Source organism: Sciurus vulgaris (assembly GCF_902686455.1).
Source record: "Sciurus vulgaris genome assembly, chromosome: 2".
NCBI classification, from domain to species: domain Eukaryota; kingdom Metazoa; phylum Chordata; class Mammalia; order Rodentia; family Sciuridae; genus Sciurus; species Sciurus vulgaris.
This window is the reverse complement of record NC_136462.1, coordinates 112,914,617-112,934,288: the sequence shown is the minus strand read 5'-3', so window position 1 is coordinate 112,934,288 and position 19,672 is coordinate 112,914,617. Positions and strand designations below refer to the sequence as shown.

Sequence of the window (19,672 nt, the reverse complement as noted above, 5' to 3'; positions counted from 1 at the left end):
ATCAGGTTTTTTGAACCATCTAATTATCCTCTTCAGGGGGGAATTATAAATGTGAAGCTGATGGAGACTTGGCATTCAGGGCAGAGTCAAGTGACTAAGATGTATTCTCAGGAGTAGGCTTTTGGAGAAAGAAGACTCCTTGTTGTCGGAAGCGCTGTATGTAAACAGTACATATGGGACAAGATGGGTTGTGGGTAATATGAGGGTCAGAATCAACCCAAGTGAGGGTTCCTGTTTTCTCAAAATCGCTAGACTAGTGGGCGGGGATTTTAATTTTATTTTTAGTGAGGCCCAGTCTGCTTGAATGAACCATCCTTCAGGAACACTCAGTTCCCTCCCTTACCGTTGTACTTACAACCAGATACTAAATTGGCTTCCCACGACTTTGCCACTGTTGAGGAGATGCGTTTGGGAGTGGATACAAATGAATCAGAAGAAAGAGCCAGCTTCAGAGGTGTCTTTAGAGAAGGCAAGAGTAACTGCTGTGGTCACTCATTTCAGTGTTAACAGCACATTTCATGGTCTGGAAATGCGTTTTATTTATTTATATGTGCTGCTGGGAATCGAAGCCAGGGTCTCACACATGCTAGGCAAGTGCTCTGCCACTGGGCCACAACCCCAGCCCTGGAAACGCATTTTTATACCTGATCTATGTATAATTTTTTTGATCTATTCCCATTTTTCTAAGAGATGAGGGCAACATTCCCCATGACCTCCAACCTCTCAACCTCTTTCTTCCTTTCTTTCTTTCTTTTTTTTTTTTTTTTTTTTTGTTATGGGGATTGGACCTAGTTGCATCTTACCACTGGGCTCCACCCCAGACCTTTTTATTTTTTGAGGCAGAGTCTTGCTAAGTTGCTGAGGCTGGCCTCAAATTTGCAATCCTCCTGCCTCAGCCTCCCAAATCACTAGGCTTACAGGTGTGTGCCACTGTGTCTAGCATGATCTCCAACTTTTAAATAACATGAAAGCCTCCATGCATGAATGGAACAGGATCTGGGTAAACTCTATACCTGGGCAGAAGTGTAGGAGACCCTCTTAACTCTATTTCAATGAGAGAGAAGAAAATATGTTTCTGGTAGTCAGAGTTAAAATTTAGAATGTATTTTGCTGAAAAATTAATTTTATGTCTGGTGACTAGGGATAGTTCATTGCTCATTATCAAATATTTATTGATCACCTACAATGGGCCACTTACAGTGATAAGTTCTGAGGAGACATTGGTGGACAAAGTCAGACATGGTCCCTCCTTTAGTGAGTTTATGGTCCAATGTAGTGTATTTTAACCAATATGGTATGGGGGAAGGGAGCACTGGGTTGTAGCTCAGTGGTAGAGCACTTGCCTAGCACATGTGAGGTACTGGACTTGCTCCTCGATACCACATAAAAATAAATTAATTAAAGTATTGTGCCCATCTACAACTAAAAATATTTTTTTAAAGAATATGTTATGGTACCTTGCTTCATGAACAACAGCCAAAACCCAGAAAAGAAATAAAAAAGACTCCGTAGACAAAATAGTACAAGTTAATATACCTAAACTTATTTGTTTTATTCTAGAAGAAACCCACAGACTCTGAAAAAAGTAATTTTTGTCTCTGATTTAACTTTATCGGTGTTGATTGGATACACAGACATTACGGTATTTGAGATGCTTCTATGACTGTTATGTGGTTAATAGACTTCCTGTTTGACCTCAGTCCCTAACCTCTATTTATAATAACATTGTTTCCACTAATCAATATGTTCTGAGTTCCCAGAATATCACCTATTTGCAGTTTGGCACTGCACTAACAAGCAGTCTGGCCATTGTTAAATGTTTGGAAGTGAATCCCCAAAAAATTAGTAAACATTAAGTTTCTAACCTGTTTATATTTACGTAAGTCTTCCATAGTTCTATATGGCATATGCAGTGTGATTTTTATGAAGTTGTAGTAGTGAATACATATAATCCTATGACCTGCTTTTCTTAGTTACTAATCCATTATATAAATATTGCTTATATCTGTGTCATTTATAGCTATATTGTATTTCACTGTGTCAATAGACTATAGTTTGCTTTACAGTAGAGTAGCAGCAAACTGTATTCCATGAACAGGTCTCTATATCCATGATCTTTTTTACTTTTGAGCACAGAAATGTTTTCTTGCTAATTCTTAATCCATAATTTTAAAGAACTCTTTGCTTCCTTCATTTCTACATTTTGACTTTTCTACCCGATTATAGCTTTCATGCTTATTCTTTAATTTTATTTTCCTTCATAGTTAAATAACTATTGATACTATTGAGGATCACAGTTTGTTGTTTTTGACATGCTTAATAGTTTCCAACATTGTCTAATTTGGAGTATGACTTTACCAGTTCTTCCATTTTTATATTTTGCATTCATTTTATTTATTTATTTTTGTCAATTTTTTTAATTTAATTTTTTTGATTCATTGTACACAAATGGGGTGCAACTTTTCATTCCTCTGGTTGTATACAATGTAGAGTCAGACCGTTTGTGTAATCAGACATGTACATAGGGTAATGATGTCTCATTCCATTCTTTCCTTCGCCAGCCCGCTCCCCAACCCTCAATTCCCTCTACACAATCCAACATTCCTCCATTCTTCCCTTACCCCCATTATGTGTCATCATCCACTTATCAGAGAAAACATTAGGCCTTTGGTTTTTGGGATTGGCTTATTTCACTTAGCATGTATTTTGCATTCATTTTAATCAAACAAGGGCACCAAGCCCCAAAGAGACTAAACACTTGTGTTAAGATACTGTATTGTGCAGTATTAAGATACTGATGTTGGTAAAAAAAAGAATGGTTGAAAGCCAAATAGTCCCATCCTATGACAAACAGAAATGTTCTTTAATAAATTAAATGTTGGCAAGGTAGTATACTAGTGCTTATTATAGTAAGCTATGTAAAATTTGGAAGTTATGGAAATCAAGGGCTACCTGAATTTAATTTTTTTTTTTTCAATAGAAATACAGTGGCCCTTGATTTATGGCCCTTTAGCAGGTGATTCTAGGAGTGGTCGTCACAGGGAACTAACCTGCTTGTGTCCTTCTCACTGAATTCTTTATTGCTTGCCCTCACCTCAGCTTCATGGGGGCACACCTCTACTTATTTCTGGGAAATTGGTTAAAATTATGAAAATTTTTTTCCTTCCTGTGACATGTAAGACCTTTTTATTTTTCCTAACATTTCTCTATTTGTAGCTGTCTACATTCTGATTGGAAACACTGGAATAATTTTCATCATGCCAACAGTAGTGGTGATGGACGTATCCCTTTCCATGACCCGACCTGTGTCTATCGAGGGGTCCGAAGAATACCAGCGTAAGCACCTAGCAGCCCATGGTTTAACAATGCTGTTTGAGCACATGGCCACAAATTACAAGCTTGAATTTACAGCCCTTGTGGTTTTTTCATCACTTTGGGAGCTGATGGTCCCCTTCACAAGAGATTATAATACCCTACAGGTACAAAAAGAATGTTAATATATGTACAGGGCCCACATTTATTGGGAGGAAAATTGTATTATAATATTGCACTGAATTTTTAGAAGATGGAATTATTAACCTTGGATGTTTAATATGTATAGCTATTTAAAAAAAAAAAAGATTCCTATCCAGTAAGGTCTTCTGCCTTTCTTTGGTAGAACTGTAAGGTGGCGGTGAGGATTGTTGCCTTATTTTTCTTCTCTTAGTTTTCTAGAATTCTCTGTGGAAATGGAAGTACCTCAGGGTACAATGCTTTGTTTCCTAAAATTCCTCATCTTTATGTTCAACATTTTACTTTTATCTACCTTCCCTTAAAACTTGAAGAAATGAAAAATAGTCCTTTCTTTAAAAAAAAAAAAAAAAAAAAAAGAAGAAGAAAAGAAAACTTACTCTAGAGTAATTTAAAATGACATTGCTCTCCCAACAAATGGCTTTGGTTTATAGATGGCAAGAAATTATCATCTTTAAACCTTGATCAAAACCTTCTAAAGGCGGTTTTCTGTGATATGCTAGAGAATTTACTTTCTGACATCTTTCAATTGTTAATATTTCCAACAATGTTTAGCACAGTGTCTTGCCCACAGTGAGCAGTCAATAAATGCTTGTGGAATTAAATTGAACAATTTAATAATCATTAAGCAATTTAGAAATCCAGGATCAATGTAGTTTGGATTTTTAAAAATATAAGTAATGAGTGTTTGTGAAAGCCTTTCTTTTATTATCTGACATTTTTAAGAGACTGAAGAAAACAACTTTAAAAAAAAAAATCTGCACTGACTTTTTTTTTTTTTCCTTGACGGGGGCATTATATTGTGTAGCCTGGCCTTCAACTCTTGATCCTCTGACTTTGCCTCCCAGATATTTGGGATTATAGGCATATTCCACCACCACTCCTGACTCACTCTAGCTTTCTTACAAGTGACTAAGCTCAGGATTCCTGATACTTAGCAGTTAGGAAATTTGGAGAGTCGCTGTATAAGGAATGAGGAGTAATGGTTAAGACCAGGAGCTCTGTAGTCAGATTGCTTGGGTTCACAGCTGGGCTCTGCCACTTACGGTCACAAGACCTGGGAAATTTATTTAATCTTTCTGTACCTTAGATTTCTCATATAAAAGTGGGGTTAAGCTGTATATGGTGGTGCACACCTGTAAATCCCAGCTACTCTGTAGGCTGAGGCAGAAAGACTACAAGGTCAAGGCCAGTCTCAGTAACTGAGCAAGATCATGTCTCAAGATAAAAAGGTCTGAGGATATAGGTCAGTGGTAGAGTGCTTGCCTAGCGTATTCGTATACCAACCCCCGCCACACACACACACACACACACACACACACAAAGTAGGGTTAAAGATGCCATAATGATTAAATGCATGTAAAATAGTACCTACAATGGTAGGATATAGTTAATATTCAGTAAATTTTTTCACTATTTTTATGATGTGTTTTAAGTTATTGATTTCAATATTTTCCTTCAAGGTTCACTTATTATAAACTTAGGGAACTGTCAGTTCTCACCTAACAAGAGGATGGAGTAAAAGGACATATTTAATTATCCTCTATCATTCAGAAAATCTCTTTTACTGTTTTTGGTTTTTTTCATTAACCCATGCTTTGGGACTCTCAGAAACACAATGTCCCTTGTGTAACATTCATATGTTGAGCAGTTTATAGTGTTTTCTGATAAAAAATTAAAGCAGTAAAGAATAATGAGCAACTTTATTTTTTATTCAATAAGGAAGCACTAAGTAACATGGATGATTATGACAAAACCTGTTTGGAATCTGCATTAGTTGGTGTTTGCAATATCGTTCAGCAGGAATGGGGTGGTGCAATTCCTTGCCAGGTAATGATCAATTCTTCTTCATTGCCCTAAGTTAAAAACATTAACCACTGTGGTGCTTTGATTATCTTTGGGCTCTCACACAGCATGCATTGTAATTTCCCCAAACTACATTTCATACGACTGGTATCTTTTTAAGAGAAGGCACTAAATCACTCTAATCATATCACACTAATCTATTCTAAATCACACCAATGTGCTCAGAAAGCAGCAGAATTATGCCTAAAGGAAAGAATACTCCTAGTAAATTGACTTAGTGCAAACTAGTACTGTTTGTATAAAAGATAAAGGGCTCACAGTGGAATTTTAGAACTACACTCCCTGGAAGGGGTGATTATAAGTTTGAGTGATAGAATTGTAAACATCAGTACCAAATAGTCTATCTTCATTATTTTGGAGTAGCATGTTTTTCAGCAGACTTTTAACCATCTCAGCTCTCTAGGTTGTCTAAAAAGGAGGAATGTGAATGTCTGTTGTTCTTTACATTGAATCCACAGTGGATTCATATTAACATCAAATCAGAGCAGAGTAATAGTATAAAAAAGAAGTGCAAGTTTGTTGTAAACAGGGAGAAAGCAAGCATTACTGAAAGAAGACTCATTTACAGTCTGCAACAGGACTTAGCAAACTGTTTTCTGTATTTTAGGCTGTGGCAATTACTCAGTTCTGCTGGTATTGCATGGAAGCCATAGGTAATAAATAAGGTAGTGGGCATAGCTCCTTTTTTTTTTTTAATTATTTTTGGGATGTTGATAGACCTTTATTTTTATTCATTTATTTATATGAAGTGCTGAGAATCGAACCCAGTACCTCACACATGCTAAGCAAATGCTCTACCACTGAGCTGCAACCTCAACTCCATGGCTTTTTATTATAGGGTCAAACACAGGATTCCTGAGTAGTGTCAATGACGTTACTGGTATTTTTTTTTTTTTTTTTTTAATTAAAAGATTGTAGTTGCCTGGGAGTGAGAGAAGAGTAAGGATTGATTCCAAAGAAATAGAGAATATAGGAAATAATAGAACTGTTCTTTATCTAGATTATAGAAATGGATACATAACTAAATGCAGTTGTCAAAACTGAGAACTGTATAGTAAAAATTTACTGCATGTAAATTATATCTCAGTAAAATCCCAACTCTTTTTAAAAGCTTTTTTTTCTTACTCTGAAAGCACACTATTTGAAAGAACATAAATCTTTGGTTCATGAAGACCCTGAACTACAACTAAAAGGTTAAATCAAATCACTGTAGTAGATAGTTGCTGAAGAAACCAGTTAATACCTTTTGTTCAAATCCTTTCAGAAATTAAAAAAAATAGGGTGCTGGGGTTATGGCTTAGTGGCTTGCCTAGCACATGAGGCACTGGGTATGATCCTCAGCACCACATAAAAATAAAGATAGCGTGTCCATCTACATCTCTCTCTCTCTCTCTCTCTCGCTCTCTCTCTCTCTCTCACACACACACACACACACACACACACACGAAAGAAATTTTTTAAAAGTTTGGCATCTTCCTTTATAGGATAGGCATTGTTTATTTTGGTAAATCTACAAATGGAATATCTAATTTCTGACAATCTACTGAATAAGTGAAGTTTTATTGTTAAGATCTTCTGAACTGGTAGTTAGTAGGTAGCACAGTTTCATTTGCAGTTGTGGTCATAGATGAGAAACTCAGAAAAAAAAATTAATAGCCAGACTTTGTGTACCATGTGACTTCAGCCTTTTGATGTTTTTCCTTCTTTGAATAAAATAAGAATCTAATTTTGAGATTTACTGTACCCTGAGTGCAAAGGACTGGACTTAAATCCACTTAGATTCATTAAATGAATGAGATCTAAACACAGTAATAGAGGTGGTAGTTATTAGTGATTATTTTTATAACCATTTACTATCAAATTTGTTTAAATGTGGAAATTTTCTTAACCAAGACTTCAGACATCTGGACTGTGTCCTCATTATCTGAGTAAAGCCTGTCTCATTTTGACATTACATGAAATATTTCATTATCACACAGAATCTGAAAAAGCTGATGTCAGAACTAAATCATTATGTACCAGTTGTTGGTACCTAGAAAAGGAAATTGTCTGTAGTCAATTGACAATCTTCCCCAAAGATGAAATCTCTCCAGGGGACCTCCATTAAATAGAAGCAAGTTGCTAATCTTGGTATTTCACATTATGTAACCACCTAATACTTCCTTAATGGCCTGTTATCAAATTACTGATTTAGACTAGGGAGAACAAAAATAATCTTTCCTGGGATGCCTGGGAAGCCCACTTGTCACAGGATTGCCCTGAAGCAATGAGGAAAAAAAAGAAGAAGGTTTTGCAGTTACCATCAATTGTTCATATATTTTATTGGCTTTTTCATATTATAAGTTAAATATGCATTTTTAAAATGTCTTATACATTTCTGATCAAATGGCCTATTATAGATACAATTTTAAAGTGGTTGTCATTTTAGTTGCCTGAGGATAGGATTTGTCCTCTTTAAAAGTAAAGTGGGCTGGGGGGAGTAACTCAGCGTTTACAGCACTTACCTAGCATGTACAAGGCCCTAGATTCAATCCCTAATATGACAAGAAAAAAAAAAAAAAAAAAAAAGGCAAAGTTCAGACTTTGGGGCTGGTACTTCCTAGGGACACATATGAAAGGGGTCATGCCATTTTTTTTACTTTGGTATTTTAGGTACCAATTCCTTATCTAATAGATGGAGTTCCAGTTTTAGTACAATTAAGTAAAATTTGGCATGCATGTTTGTCCTTTTTTTAAGTGTTCAGAGGCAAGCATTTTTAAAAATTAATTAAATGAACTAGAGTAAAATGCACAGATTTTAAATACATAGTTCCCTAAGTCAGAACAAATGCATATACCTATGTAACCACTACTACCATTAAGATATAAAACATACTTATCACCCCACAAAGTTTCTTCATACCCCTTTCTAGAAATGAAAATGTTGTTATGTGGAACTACTTTAGTCATGTAATTTAATGTTCAAACCTCCTGTCTCTTTTCGCAAACAGGTTGTTCTAGTGACTGACGGCTGTCTTGGCATTGGTAGAGGGTCACTGCGACATTCCTTAGCTACTCACAATCAAAGAAGTGAAAGCAACAGGTTTCCACTACCTTTTCCTTTCCCGTCTAAGTTATATATCATGTGCATGGCAAATTTGGAAGAGGTAATACCTTTTACTAAGTTCTTTTTAGTTTGATTAGGTAAATTTTAGGGCTCAATTTATTTTTTCATATATTTGATGAGTACTTTATTGCATATGCTGTAACACCGTGCTCTGTTGGTTTCATGAGACTGGCACAATTTATATTTGAAATGACTCAGTCTGGGCCTATAGCTCAGTGGTGGAGCATTTGCCTAGTATGCCTGAGACCCTGTCTCTATCTCTAGCACCACAAGAAGAGAAAAGAAGAAAGGGAAGGGAGGAGAGAAAGGAAAAAGGAAGAAAGGAAGGAAAGGGAGAGAAAGAAAGGGAAAGGACAAAATAAGACTATACTCTAGCTCTTAAATGCTCTGAAATTTCAGTTTCCCTATCTCTGGAACATAGGTGGAGTTGTTATCCATCCTGCTGATGAGTCATGAAAGGTCAAGCTCTTTTTGGTGTTACTTATTTGTCTTACTCAAAAATTATTTTATCCATTCTAGAAATGTTGACAGAGATGGACTTTGCTTTTTTGATAGAATAACATGCCATTTCATATATTTTATGTATATGAACACTTTGCTTCCTGTTTTCCTATTTATTTGGGAGAGAGATTTAACTTTTCTTTACCTTAGTTTTTCTCTCTGTAAAATGTAGATAATGATGGTTCTTGCCAAAAAATGTTAAAAATACTTTGAAGGGAAGATGCTATATAAATACAAATTGTGATCTCCTCTGAGAATCTTCACACAACTACTTCTGAATGGAATAGCTCTACTGGTGTCATTTTATGTAACATTCCTCTTTGATCACCTTGAGTCAAATTGTTATGGTTAGTTTCTTTTCCTTTTGGCTGTTAAGAAAATCATTTATTTTTTTCTTGTGTTACTATGATGGGTGTGACTTTGGTGTGTGGATAGTAATCTGGTAATTTGTGCCACTTTAAAGGAATCATCTCTTTTGCTTTGTAGCTTCAGAGCACTGATTCCTTGGAATGCCTTGAACGTCTCATAGACTTAAACAATGGTGAAGGGCAAATTTTTACTATTGATGGCCCCCTGTGCTTGAAAAACGTACAGTCTATGTTTGGGTGAGTATATGCTTAAAGCTTTTTTGCATTCTTTGCAATCCAATATTATAATTTGATATCCAGAAGGAATATTTGCTTTACTCTAATTGTGTGATTTCATTTTCTCTAAGTTGCCCATTTCTCAGATAAAATGATTGGTAATAGTAATTTTTGAAAGCTTATTCTTTTAAATTAAGCATGACTAAATATGTAATTCTTATAGATATTGACTTTCTTACAGTAATTCAGCAATTTCAAAAATTAACTTGTTTTGGGGCTTCTCAGAATTGAAATATCCTCATCAGCAGTGTCAGATTGTAATCTCTTTCATAGATGGTCTCTTTCATAGATTGGAGTTAATGTACTGGGAAAATAAATTTTGCATCATGAAATATTACTGCTCTATTAATCCTCATATCCTAGAAAACTGATAGATCTGGCTTATACACCTTTCCATGCTGTTCTCAAGTGTGGCCACCTAACCGCTGATGTACAAGTCTTCCCCAGACCAGAACCTTTCGTTGTAGATGAAGAAATTGATCCTATCCCCAAAGTCATTAATACAGGTAACTTTAAAAAAAAAAAAAAACTTTTAGTTTTCCATACTTCTATCTTGTGATTTTTACTTCATTCTCCATCCAGGAGGATTGAAAAGAATCATATATTTTGAAACAAGGGTGCTATTGTCATTAGCACTTTGGATCAGTGGATTACCAAAGGGGTGGCAGATTATTGATCTTTTATGGTTAGGTCATGAGTTAATCTCAATCCTAGATCATTATAACCACAAATTACTTGAGTTGGAAATCATGCCCATACTCATTAGCATTGAAATCCTCGAGCTGATTCTTAATAGAGACTCTGAGATTTATTAGCATCATAACTAAGGTCATATAAGAAGGGATTTCTGGGGCTAGGATTGGCTCAGTGGTAGAGCTCTTGCCTAGCATGTGTGAGGCACTGGGTTATTTTCTCAGCACCACATATAAATAAGAATATAAATGAATAAAATGTAAATTAATAAAATAAAGGACTATCAACATCTAAAAAAATATTTTAAAAAAATAAAAAAAGAAAAGGGCTTTCTTCTAGATGTGACTTGAAGACTCTTACCATGTGACCCTATTGTTGTCTCTTATTGATGGGTGGATTTCTTGAATGGTGGGTATATGTTTAACCTCTTAGAGACAGATACTATCACTTTCAGTCACTGCTGCAGCCTCAGTGCCTATTATAATGTTGACACTTAGTAGATGCTTTAATAATTGATTAAAATTAAGTGTGCAGTAAATGTGCATTTTGGGGGCATAGCGATTACAGAATGAAGGTCTGGAAGCAGGCATTTCGCTTTTTGTGCTTTTAACTTTTGATTATCTGGAAGCAAGGTATTTACCTGTTTTCATTTTGACTACACTGCACTATACTAAGTTGCACCAAATATTTTGTTGCCCTCAACCCAGTTAAATTTGACTTCTTTCTTACCCTTTTTTGATGAGTAATTTGAATAGACCTTTTCTTCCAATATAATTTTTAGCCTAAGACCGTTGTTACAGCTTATATTTAAACTACTTTAAAATACAGTGGGCTTTTTTTCTACTCAAATGAAAAGTATCCAGCTGCTTGTCCTGATTCGTTTGTTACCTAACCAAGGGAGGTAATGACAGCAAACCTCCAGAGAAGCACACTTCCTACTTGCATTTGAAGTACATTATACTCACACGATTCTGATTTTTTTAAAATTGTTTTGAGAATATTGGTGCGTTTGTGCTTAGAAGAAAGACTGAAAAGCAATTCAGTAAAGTATTAATTGAAGTTTCCATTTATGATGAATAATGAGTGATTCTATTTTCTTTATAATTTTTAGTGTTTTCCAAGTTTTTATGTTAATTATCTATTTATATAATCAGAAAAAAAATTTTTTTTTTGAAAGTTTTGGTTACAGCCAGGCACAGTGGCCACACCTATAATCCCAGCGACTCGGGAGGCTGAGGCAGGAAGATTGAGAGTTTAAAGCCAGCCTTAGCAAAAGTGAGGTGCTAAGCAATTCAGTGAAACCCTGTCTCTAAATAAAATACAAAATGGGGCTGGGGATGTGGCTCAGTAGTTGAGTGCCCTCGAGTTTAATCCCTGGTATCAACCCCCCAACACACAAAAAAAAGTTTTGATTACAACTTTTATTTTTTATTTATTTTAGGTTTTTCAACAAAAACTTTTGGTCATTAATAGAGTTTCTATAGAGCCAAGAACTCATTGTCATATGGGCTTTGTTGAGAATATATTTCTTTCTCAGAGAAATGTTTTTAATAGAATGGTCTTTACTGTCCAAAAAAGGTTGAAGAAAGTTGTAGAAATGTTTGATTTTAATGCCCCATGGTGACCTGAATACTGTACAGAGGGATTTCACCTTTAAGTATTTGCCTTGACTGGGAGGACCTAGCCTCATAAAAATAAAGTTTACCTAATTCATGATATAACCTCAATTCATCAAAAGATAATTATCATTATTTCCTGAGCTATTTAAAATGCAAATGGTTAGTCATCCACAGAAAAGTCCAGTAATATTCCCAGTCAACATATTTGAAATTTCCACCAAAACATGTTTATAAAATCTAATACATAGAAAATAATGTACTTTCCCATATTATAAATTACTATTATGTTGATTCATTCCTTTCAGATTTGGAAATAGTGGGATTTATTGATATAGCTGATATTTCAAGTCCCCCGGTTCTCTCCAGACATCTGGTCTTACCTATAGCACTTAACAAAGGTGAGTTTTCTTCTTTTACCACTGATATCTAAGAAGCATCATATTAGCTAAAGTTATTCCTTAATGTTAGATAGTAGGTTAGCCCATTTTGTAGAATCTAAAGGAAAGGTATAGTTGCCAAATTGAATTTTAGAAAATGGAATATTGTATATCAGAAAAGAAATTCTGCTATTTTACACCATGAGAACACTTTTGACACATATTTGCTGTGCACTGGTTTGTGAATTCATAGTGGAAGTCCTTTTTAAAGACAGTTAATACTTAGCCAGGTATAGTGGTGCATGCCTATAATCCCAGCAATTTAGGAGACTGAGGCATGATGATTGAAAATTCCAGATCAGCTTCAGCAACTTAGGGAGGCCCTAGGCAACTTAGGGAAACACTGTCTCAAAATAAAAAGGGACTGGGATATAGTTCAGTGGTTAAATTCCCAGTACCAAAAAAAAAAAAAGAGAGAGAGAGAGTACTTAGTTCCTCCCCCAGGGCTCTGCCTTTCCTAATAGGAGTATGCTGAGAAAGCCAAAGTAGTTATCAGAAGGTTGCTTGATAAATGTGGAAGTCAAATGCAGCTTAATAAGAGAAAGAACACATCTGTTCTTTTTTTACTCATGCCAAGCACATACTAGATACTCAAATACTATTAAATGAACAGATGAGCCTCTTATGAGACCTCATTATTGCAGAAAATACCTCTTTAGGAACTGAAAAGTCATGCCCCCAAATTCAACATCTATGGAGTATGCTAGCCTCTGTAGCTCCTTAAAAATCCCTTTTTTCTGTTCTAAGCTAACTATCTACCTTATATTTATCAGCTCTCTCCAGGACATATAGAATCAATCAGCTCTCTACCTACTGAGTTGTGATCATGTTCTGTTAATGCCTAGATTGGGTATTCCTTAACCACTCAATCACATATTTATAGACAGAATCTTAATATGCACCCACAGATGACTCATTGTGATCATTGTGTTTATAATTTACCTGTGCTTTCAGAGAACAACCAAATTTATCCTCTTTCTAAGGACCTGGGAGAATTCTCCTTGCCCATATAATTGCCAAGAAAGAAAATTAGCAATAAAGTGTTTAGGTAAGGGAACAGTAGGAAGAAAAACACAGGAAGGCAGAATAAGGCCATGCTGTAAGGGTTGTTGAATAGCAAGCTAAACTGGAAATTTCTTCCTGTTGAAGTAGAAAGTCTTTGAACAAAACTGATTGGATAAATTTTCCTGGAAGGACATTAATTATAAGAAGATTCATCTTTCAATAGAGAACCTAGAGTTGGGGAGTCCAGTCAGGATGTTTATAGAATAATTGTGTACCTTTGGGGACTTTTGCATCCTCGTGCCGTGTGAAGGCTGTCAGTAGAACACCATTAACATCTCTGTACCAGATTCTGTTTAGACAGATGCCTAAAACCTCCAGTTCCTACTGGAACTCTGGAAAACAGATTTTTTTTGTGTAACATCTTTATGGAGATAAAATTCATAAACCATATACTTCCCCCACTCAAAGTGTATAACTTACTGATTTTAGTCTATTTATAGAGTTGTACAACCATCATCACAATCAATTTTTTAGAACCTTTTCATCACCTCTAAAAAGAAACCCTGTTCTCTTTAACTACCAACTCCCAGTCCCCTGGCCCTAGATAATTACTAACATCCTTTCTGTCTCTGTAGACTTGTTCTTCTGAATTTTTAATATAAATGGAATTCATACAATATTTGAAAAGTAATTTTTATATAGACATTGGAAAACTGGCATGAGTTTTTTCAGCTTTTTATAATATTCCTTTACAACTCCTTTGAGCCCAGAAGTTGCCAAGAGTATTATTGGGGTTTGGAGTTTTTGTAGTTGATCTCAATCTAACCTGTTTGCTTTTTGCAGAAGGCGATGAGGTGGGTACTGGCATCACTGATGACAATGAAGATGAAAATTCAGCCAATCAGATTGCAGGCAAAATACCCAACTTCTGTGTCCTGCTCCACGGCAGCCTAAAAGTAGAAGGAATGGTGGCAATTGTTCAATTAGGGTAGGAGACTTTGTTTACATTTAGTTGAATGAGAGGAAAAATCAGTTCATTAGGTGAAGTGTTTTGCAGACTTTTCTGAAAAACATTGAAAGGTCCTGGTCACCTTTTTCTTCTCTCTTCCCCCGCTATCGTTCCCTTCAAAACTACTCTTTTTAAATCATCCCCAGAGTAAGTGTGGAGCTGGGTTTGGTGGTTCATGCTTTGATCTCAGCATTCCGGAGACTAAAGCAGGAGGATCACAAGTTTGAGACTAGTCTCAGCAACTTAACAAAACTGTCTGAAAATAAAAAATAAAAAAGAGTGGAGCATGTAGCTCAATGGTAAAAAACGAGGTGGGGTGGGAAATGTGGTAGAAAGAGAATAAGTGTGGAATCAACCTTTTCAGTATTTTGCGTATATATTATATTCTTTCTCAGTTTTCCTATTTTTATTTACTTTTTTTTTGGGGGGGGGTGGGCAGGAATAGGGTTTGAAGCAGGTCCTTGCACAAGCAAGGCAAACAATCACTGAACTGAATTCCCAGCCAGCCCAGATTTCTTCTTTTTAAGTCCTATCTAGGATATCTGGGTTCTCATTATAGTAATGCTGCTAACTTATTATAATATCTTAGGTAGAATTCATGAACTCTACATCTATAAAATAAAGGAATAAAACTAAAGGGAAAAAATGCTGATAATATTGAGCATTTTACCCTGTGTGAGACACTCTTCTAGGCACTTTGCATATGTTAATTCATTCAATCCCTCACAACAGACCACGTAAGTAGTCTCAACATTAACCCATTTTATAGTTGAAGAGTCAGAGAGGTCAGCCTCTCTGAGATCAAGGAACTTGCCCAAGCTTACACAGCTAGTAAATAAAAGTGCCGGGTTTCTTACCCATGCATTCTTACTTCAGAACCCATACTGGTAACAACTCTTCTCTATTCCTTCCCTATGAGGAAAGTGTTTCTACCTTTTACATTCTCTGCAGACTTGAAATTTGAAAAGCTTTCTATTTCCCTTTCTCTAACATCTACCTTAGAAAAGAAGAGGTAACCGATCACCTGACCATCACCTGGGGTGATGATTGGTATAGAAATTCCTGGGGGTTAATATGAATCACAGGAAGCATGTTTTTATTTCTCTTTTAAGTCTGAAAAGAAGAATGGGATTCTTATTCATCTACTGTGTAGTTCTTGGCACTCAAGCTACTGGTATTGGCTCTGAATGTGAGAATCACCTGGGGTGCTTTGAGAAGCTGGGGACAGAGTGTTGAAGTAACAGAAGGATGGATGGCCTTGTGCCCTGTGTTATAAGGGCCTCCCTGTGTTGGCCTGCTGTGACTCTGGGAGGCAGCTGAAAGGACCTGTAGCCTGCAGCTTTTATTCCTCATCCCCCTACAGTTACTTTCTACTCTTTGTGTGTGGGTTTTTTTTTGTTTTTTTTTTTTTTAATCTTTTAAACTGCCTTTTTTTTTTTTTTTTTTTTTTTACATTTGCCTTAATAATAATTAATGTCCCAGAGGAATGTAAATATCACACAGTAGTAATCATTTTCAGGTTTGGGATTTGGCTTTGGTAAAAGTTATATGCCTGATTTCAAAGCTAAAGCCTGTTTCTCTCAAGAGAAAAACATAATCTAGATTTATTTAACTTGACAGTCCCAGGCTTTATGTTCTTTTGATCTTTTGTCTTCTCTCCATCTAGTCCTGAATGGCATGGAATGCTCTACTCCCAAGCTGACAGCAAGAAGAAATCAAACCTCATGATGTCTCTCTTTGAGCCTGGCCCAGAACCTCTCCCATGGCTAGGGAAAATGGCACAACTGGGTCCTATTTCAGGTATAACCCCGATCAGATTTTACTTTACTTTTTCTTCTCTACCATTCTGAATGTCTCTGACTGTAGCCAGGGAGCTGCCTGGGTCTTTTCTTGGTGGGCTGTGGTCTCTGATGCTGGATGTGTGGAGATTCCCAGGAGAGTTTGATGTTTGAACTCAACTTGTATAGCTTAGGGGAAACCAATATTTAAGTTGCTTTAAGTAAATAAAAACTCTTTAACTGCTTAGAGTTAAAAGCCACTCTCCATTTTTTTTTTTTCTTAATGTACAATTTTTGGCCCAAGTAATCCCTAGTCATTCCATTTTTCTTGTCATCTTGTCTTTTCTTCCTCTTGCATTTCAGTTTCCGAGATATTGTTCTTTGCCTTCTTCTCTTGGGTTCTTAATCTCTCTTGGTTATTTCTTCAGAGATAATAGTTCCATACTCCCTAAATCCTTAAACTAGTCCCACCTCATCTCTCCCTGAAATTTGCATGTTTTATTTCCAGTTCTCAGTTGAACCTCTCCATCTGGTTATTCTGCCTTAGTCTCAAACTCAACATTGTTTTTTCTTTTTACAGAAACCATTTTTCTTTTACCCCTTCTCCTTAAACTGTTCCTTTGGATTTTGCTCCTCCTTTTGATGAGGACTTTGTGGTGTTAGGTCCTCAGATTCCAACTAGAGAGTTATCCTTCACTCATTTGGGCCCATTTCAGTTTGAGGGACACCTCCAATCTATTTGGGATGGAAGAGTTAGCCAGAGTTGTTCAAAGTCTAGTAGGAAGTGGACTAATAAACAGACTACGTAAGATAAGTATTAGTCTGGAGGAGATGATGATCAGATCTACTCTTCCTAGAGGACTCAAGAAAATCTAGGGAGAGACACCCTAACTGGGTTTTGAAGAAAAGGAGAAATTTGCAGAGCTGAAGAAGGAGGAAAGGGCCTCTAGGGAAAATAGAACACCTATAGGAAGGAAAGGTACTAGAGCGCTGATTGGGAGTGTGGACTGGGAGTTGAGGCAGATGATAGATCAGAGGCTGGCAGCAGCTGGAGCAGAGCAGACCTCATTTAAATGTGAAATGCCAAGATTTTATTTTGCAAATACCAGGAAGCCACCGAAGAGGAGTAATGTGATCAGATTCTTCGAGCTATGGTGATAACAGCGAGGGTACTGGTTAGGAGACTTCATATTCAGATGCTGGTGCCCCTGGAGTTGTGCAAAATAACCATAATCCAAGTGAGAGATAAGAAGTTTGCATTTAGAGCCAGGTGTGGTGCATACACCTGTAATCTCAATGACTCAGGAGGCTGAGGTAGGAAGATAGAAGGTTTGAGGCCAGCCTGGGCAACCTATTGAGACCCTGTCTCAAAATAAAATTTTTAAAAAGGACAGGACATGTAGCTCTGTGGTAGAGCATTTGTCTAGCATATGTGAGGCCCTGGGTTCAATCCCCAGTACCCCACCCCAAAGAAATTTGCATTTAGAAAGATAACTCTGAAATGTAGATTTGAAAAGGCAATGGCATCCTGCAGTTAGAAGTCACTATAATAGTCCTAGAGATGCAAAGATGAGAGCCAGAACAGGGCAGTGACTGGGAGTGAAAATAATGAGGAGGTAGCATCAGTAGTGTTTGCATATGAGAATGATCCCAGGCTTCCAACCTGGGTTACAGAGTGAAAGGTTGTCTATTAACTGAAATAGAGAATAGGAGATAAAGAGTAGATTTGGGAAGAACATATTTTTGCATGTTGAGTTTGTACCTATGAGAAATAGGTAGATGTGCTTAAAGACAATTCCTGAGAGAATCTGGAGTTCAGGACAGAAGAGCTGAAGATTGAATTTTTAGTTTTAAGCGTATCATTGATGTTACTGTGGTCCACAAACTTCAGATATTGTGTACAAAAATAAACACTGTTTAGAAATTCTACTTCCTAGGCCCACCTGCTGGAGATTCTGATTTAGTATGTTGGTCTGGATTCAGGCCCAGGAACTTGCAGCTTTAATATTACCCAAATGATTAGAATCCAGGTGGTCCTTGACCATCTTTTCCTGGCCTCAGGAAATATACATAGTTTAAGGGGAAAAGAGAGCAAGGACCAAATTCCTGAAAAGCACCAACTACTAAGGTCAATGAAAAGGATATGAGAAGGAATAAGCAGCTAAAAGAGGGAAAATAGAAGAGTGATGTCACAAGAGACAAGAGGAGAAAGCAGCTCCTCAGGTAGTACCTTCCAAAGTCTCATCCACACCGCGTGTCAGCTAAAGTCTGAAGAAAGCCGTTGGTTGGCAGTGTAACTCAGTGGTCGAGCACTTGCCTACAGCATTCACAGGACCTGGTTTTGATACCTACCCCCACAAAAAAGAAGTAAAGAAAGACCTTTGCGCTTGAGACTTAGAGAAGATGTTAACAAAAATAGACCCCAAAAGCTAAAGTAAGAGTCTGCAAACTTTCAGTAAAGGCATGGTTACTAAATATTTTCAACTTTATAGGCCACAGCCTATGTGGTCTCTGCCACAGACATTTAACTGCCACTGTAACACAAAAGTACCAATAGGCCATATGCAAATTAATGGGAGTGACTGTGTTCCAATAAAACTGTATTTATTGGACTCTGAAATCAGAATTTGATATAATAGATGTCATGAAACATTATTCTTCAGTCATTTAAATACAAAACCATCTTTTTTTTTTTCCCTTGAGACTGAGTGTCACTATGTTGCCTAGGCTGGTCTCAAACTCCTGGACTCCACCAATCCTCCTGTCTCATCCTCCCAAGTGGCTGGGACTATAGGTGTGCACCGCAGTACCCAACTAAAAAACATTCTTTTTTTGGTATTGGGGTATTGAAGCCAGGGACTGTACCACTGAGCTATACCCCCAGTTTTATTTTTTATTTTGTAATAGGGTCTCACTAAGTTACTGAGGTGTCACAAAGTTGATGAGGCTGGCCTTGAACTTGTGATCCTCCTGCCTCAGCCTCCTGAGTTGCATGGATTACAGGGTGTGCCAGCACACCCAGATAAAAACCATGCTTAACTCAACAAACAGGCAGTAGGTCATAGTTCATTTCTTGATCTGGGATCCAAGAACTGGAATTTTTAAAGCTGGAGCACCTGGAGATATAGCTTAGTGGTAGAGAGCTTGTCTCACATGCACAAGGCCAATCCCCAGCACCACAAAAAATAAAAATAATAATAAGTTAAGTTTTAAGAGTAATAGAAACCAAGACGAACAAAGAGGACATTGCTGGCTGCAAATAAGTAAGAAATAGGGCAGTAATTGGAGGAGAACACAGAACCCACGGTAAAGGAAATGTGTGTGCACTAATATATACACGAATTCCTCATGTCCTTCATCTTGTCTCTGTAGCATTCCTATATTCATTCTGCCTTTCATTCTTGTTCTTGCTGTGTTTTGGCTTTATCTTTCACTTAAACCAGAACTTAACTGTCTGTAGCCTACAGACCAAATTGGCCCATTGCCTGTTTTTTAAAATAAGGT

General features: G+C 36.7%; 1 protein-coding gene across 6 annotated transcripts in view; it reads left to right on the top strand.

Annotated features, from left to right (window-relative positions):
- INTS14 (integrator complex subunit 14) overlaps positions 1-19,672 on the top strand; it is a 29,840-nt gene that overhangs the window by 588 nt on the left and 9,580 nt on the right. For 2 of the 6 annotated variants that reach the window (XM_079125692.1, XM_079125693.1), the window contains exons 2-9: positions 3,217-3,479; positions 5,233-5,340; positions 8,367-8,522; positions 9,470-9,588; positions 9,991-10,133; positions 12,245-12,337; positions 14,225-14,369; positions 16,057-16,190. In XM_079125692.1, the coding sequence (XP_078981818.1) occupies positions 3,258-3,479; positions 5,233-5,340; positions 8,367-8,522; positions 9,470-9,588; positions 9,991-10,133; positions 12,245-12,337; positions 14,225-14,369; positions 16,057-16,190 (1,120 nt within the window). In that variant the 5' untranslated portion in view covers positions 3,217-3,257. Of the gene's footprint in view, positions 1-3,214; positions 3,480-5,232; positions 5,341-8,366; positions 8,523-9,469; positions 9,589-9,990; positions 10,134-12,244; positions 12,338-14,224; positions 14,370-16,056; positions 16,191-19,672 lie in introns of those variants that run through there. The other 4 variants (XM_079125694.1, XM_079125696.1, XM_079125695.1 and 1 more) reach the window with 4 other exon arrangements.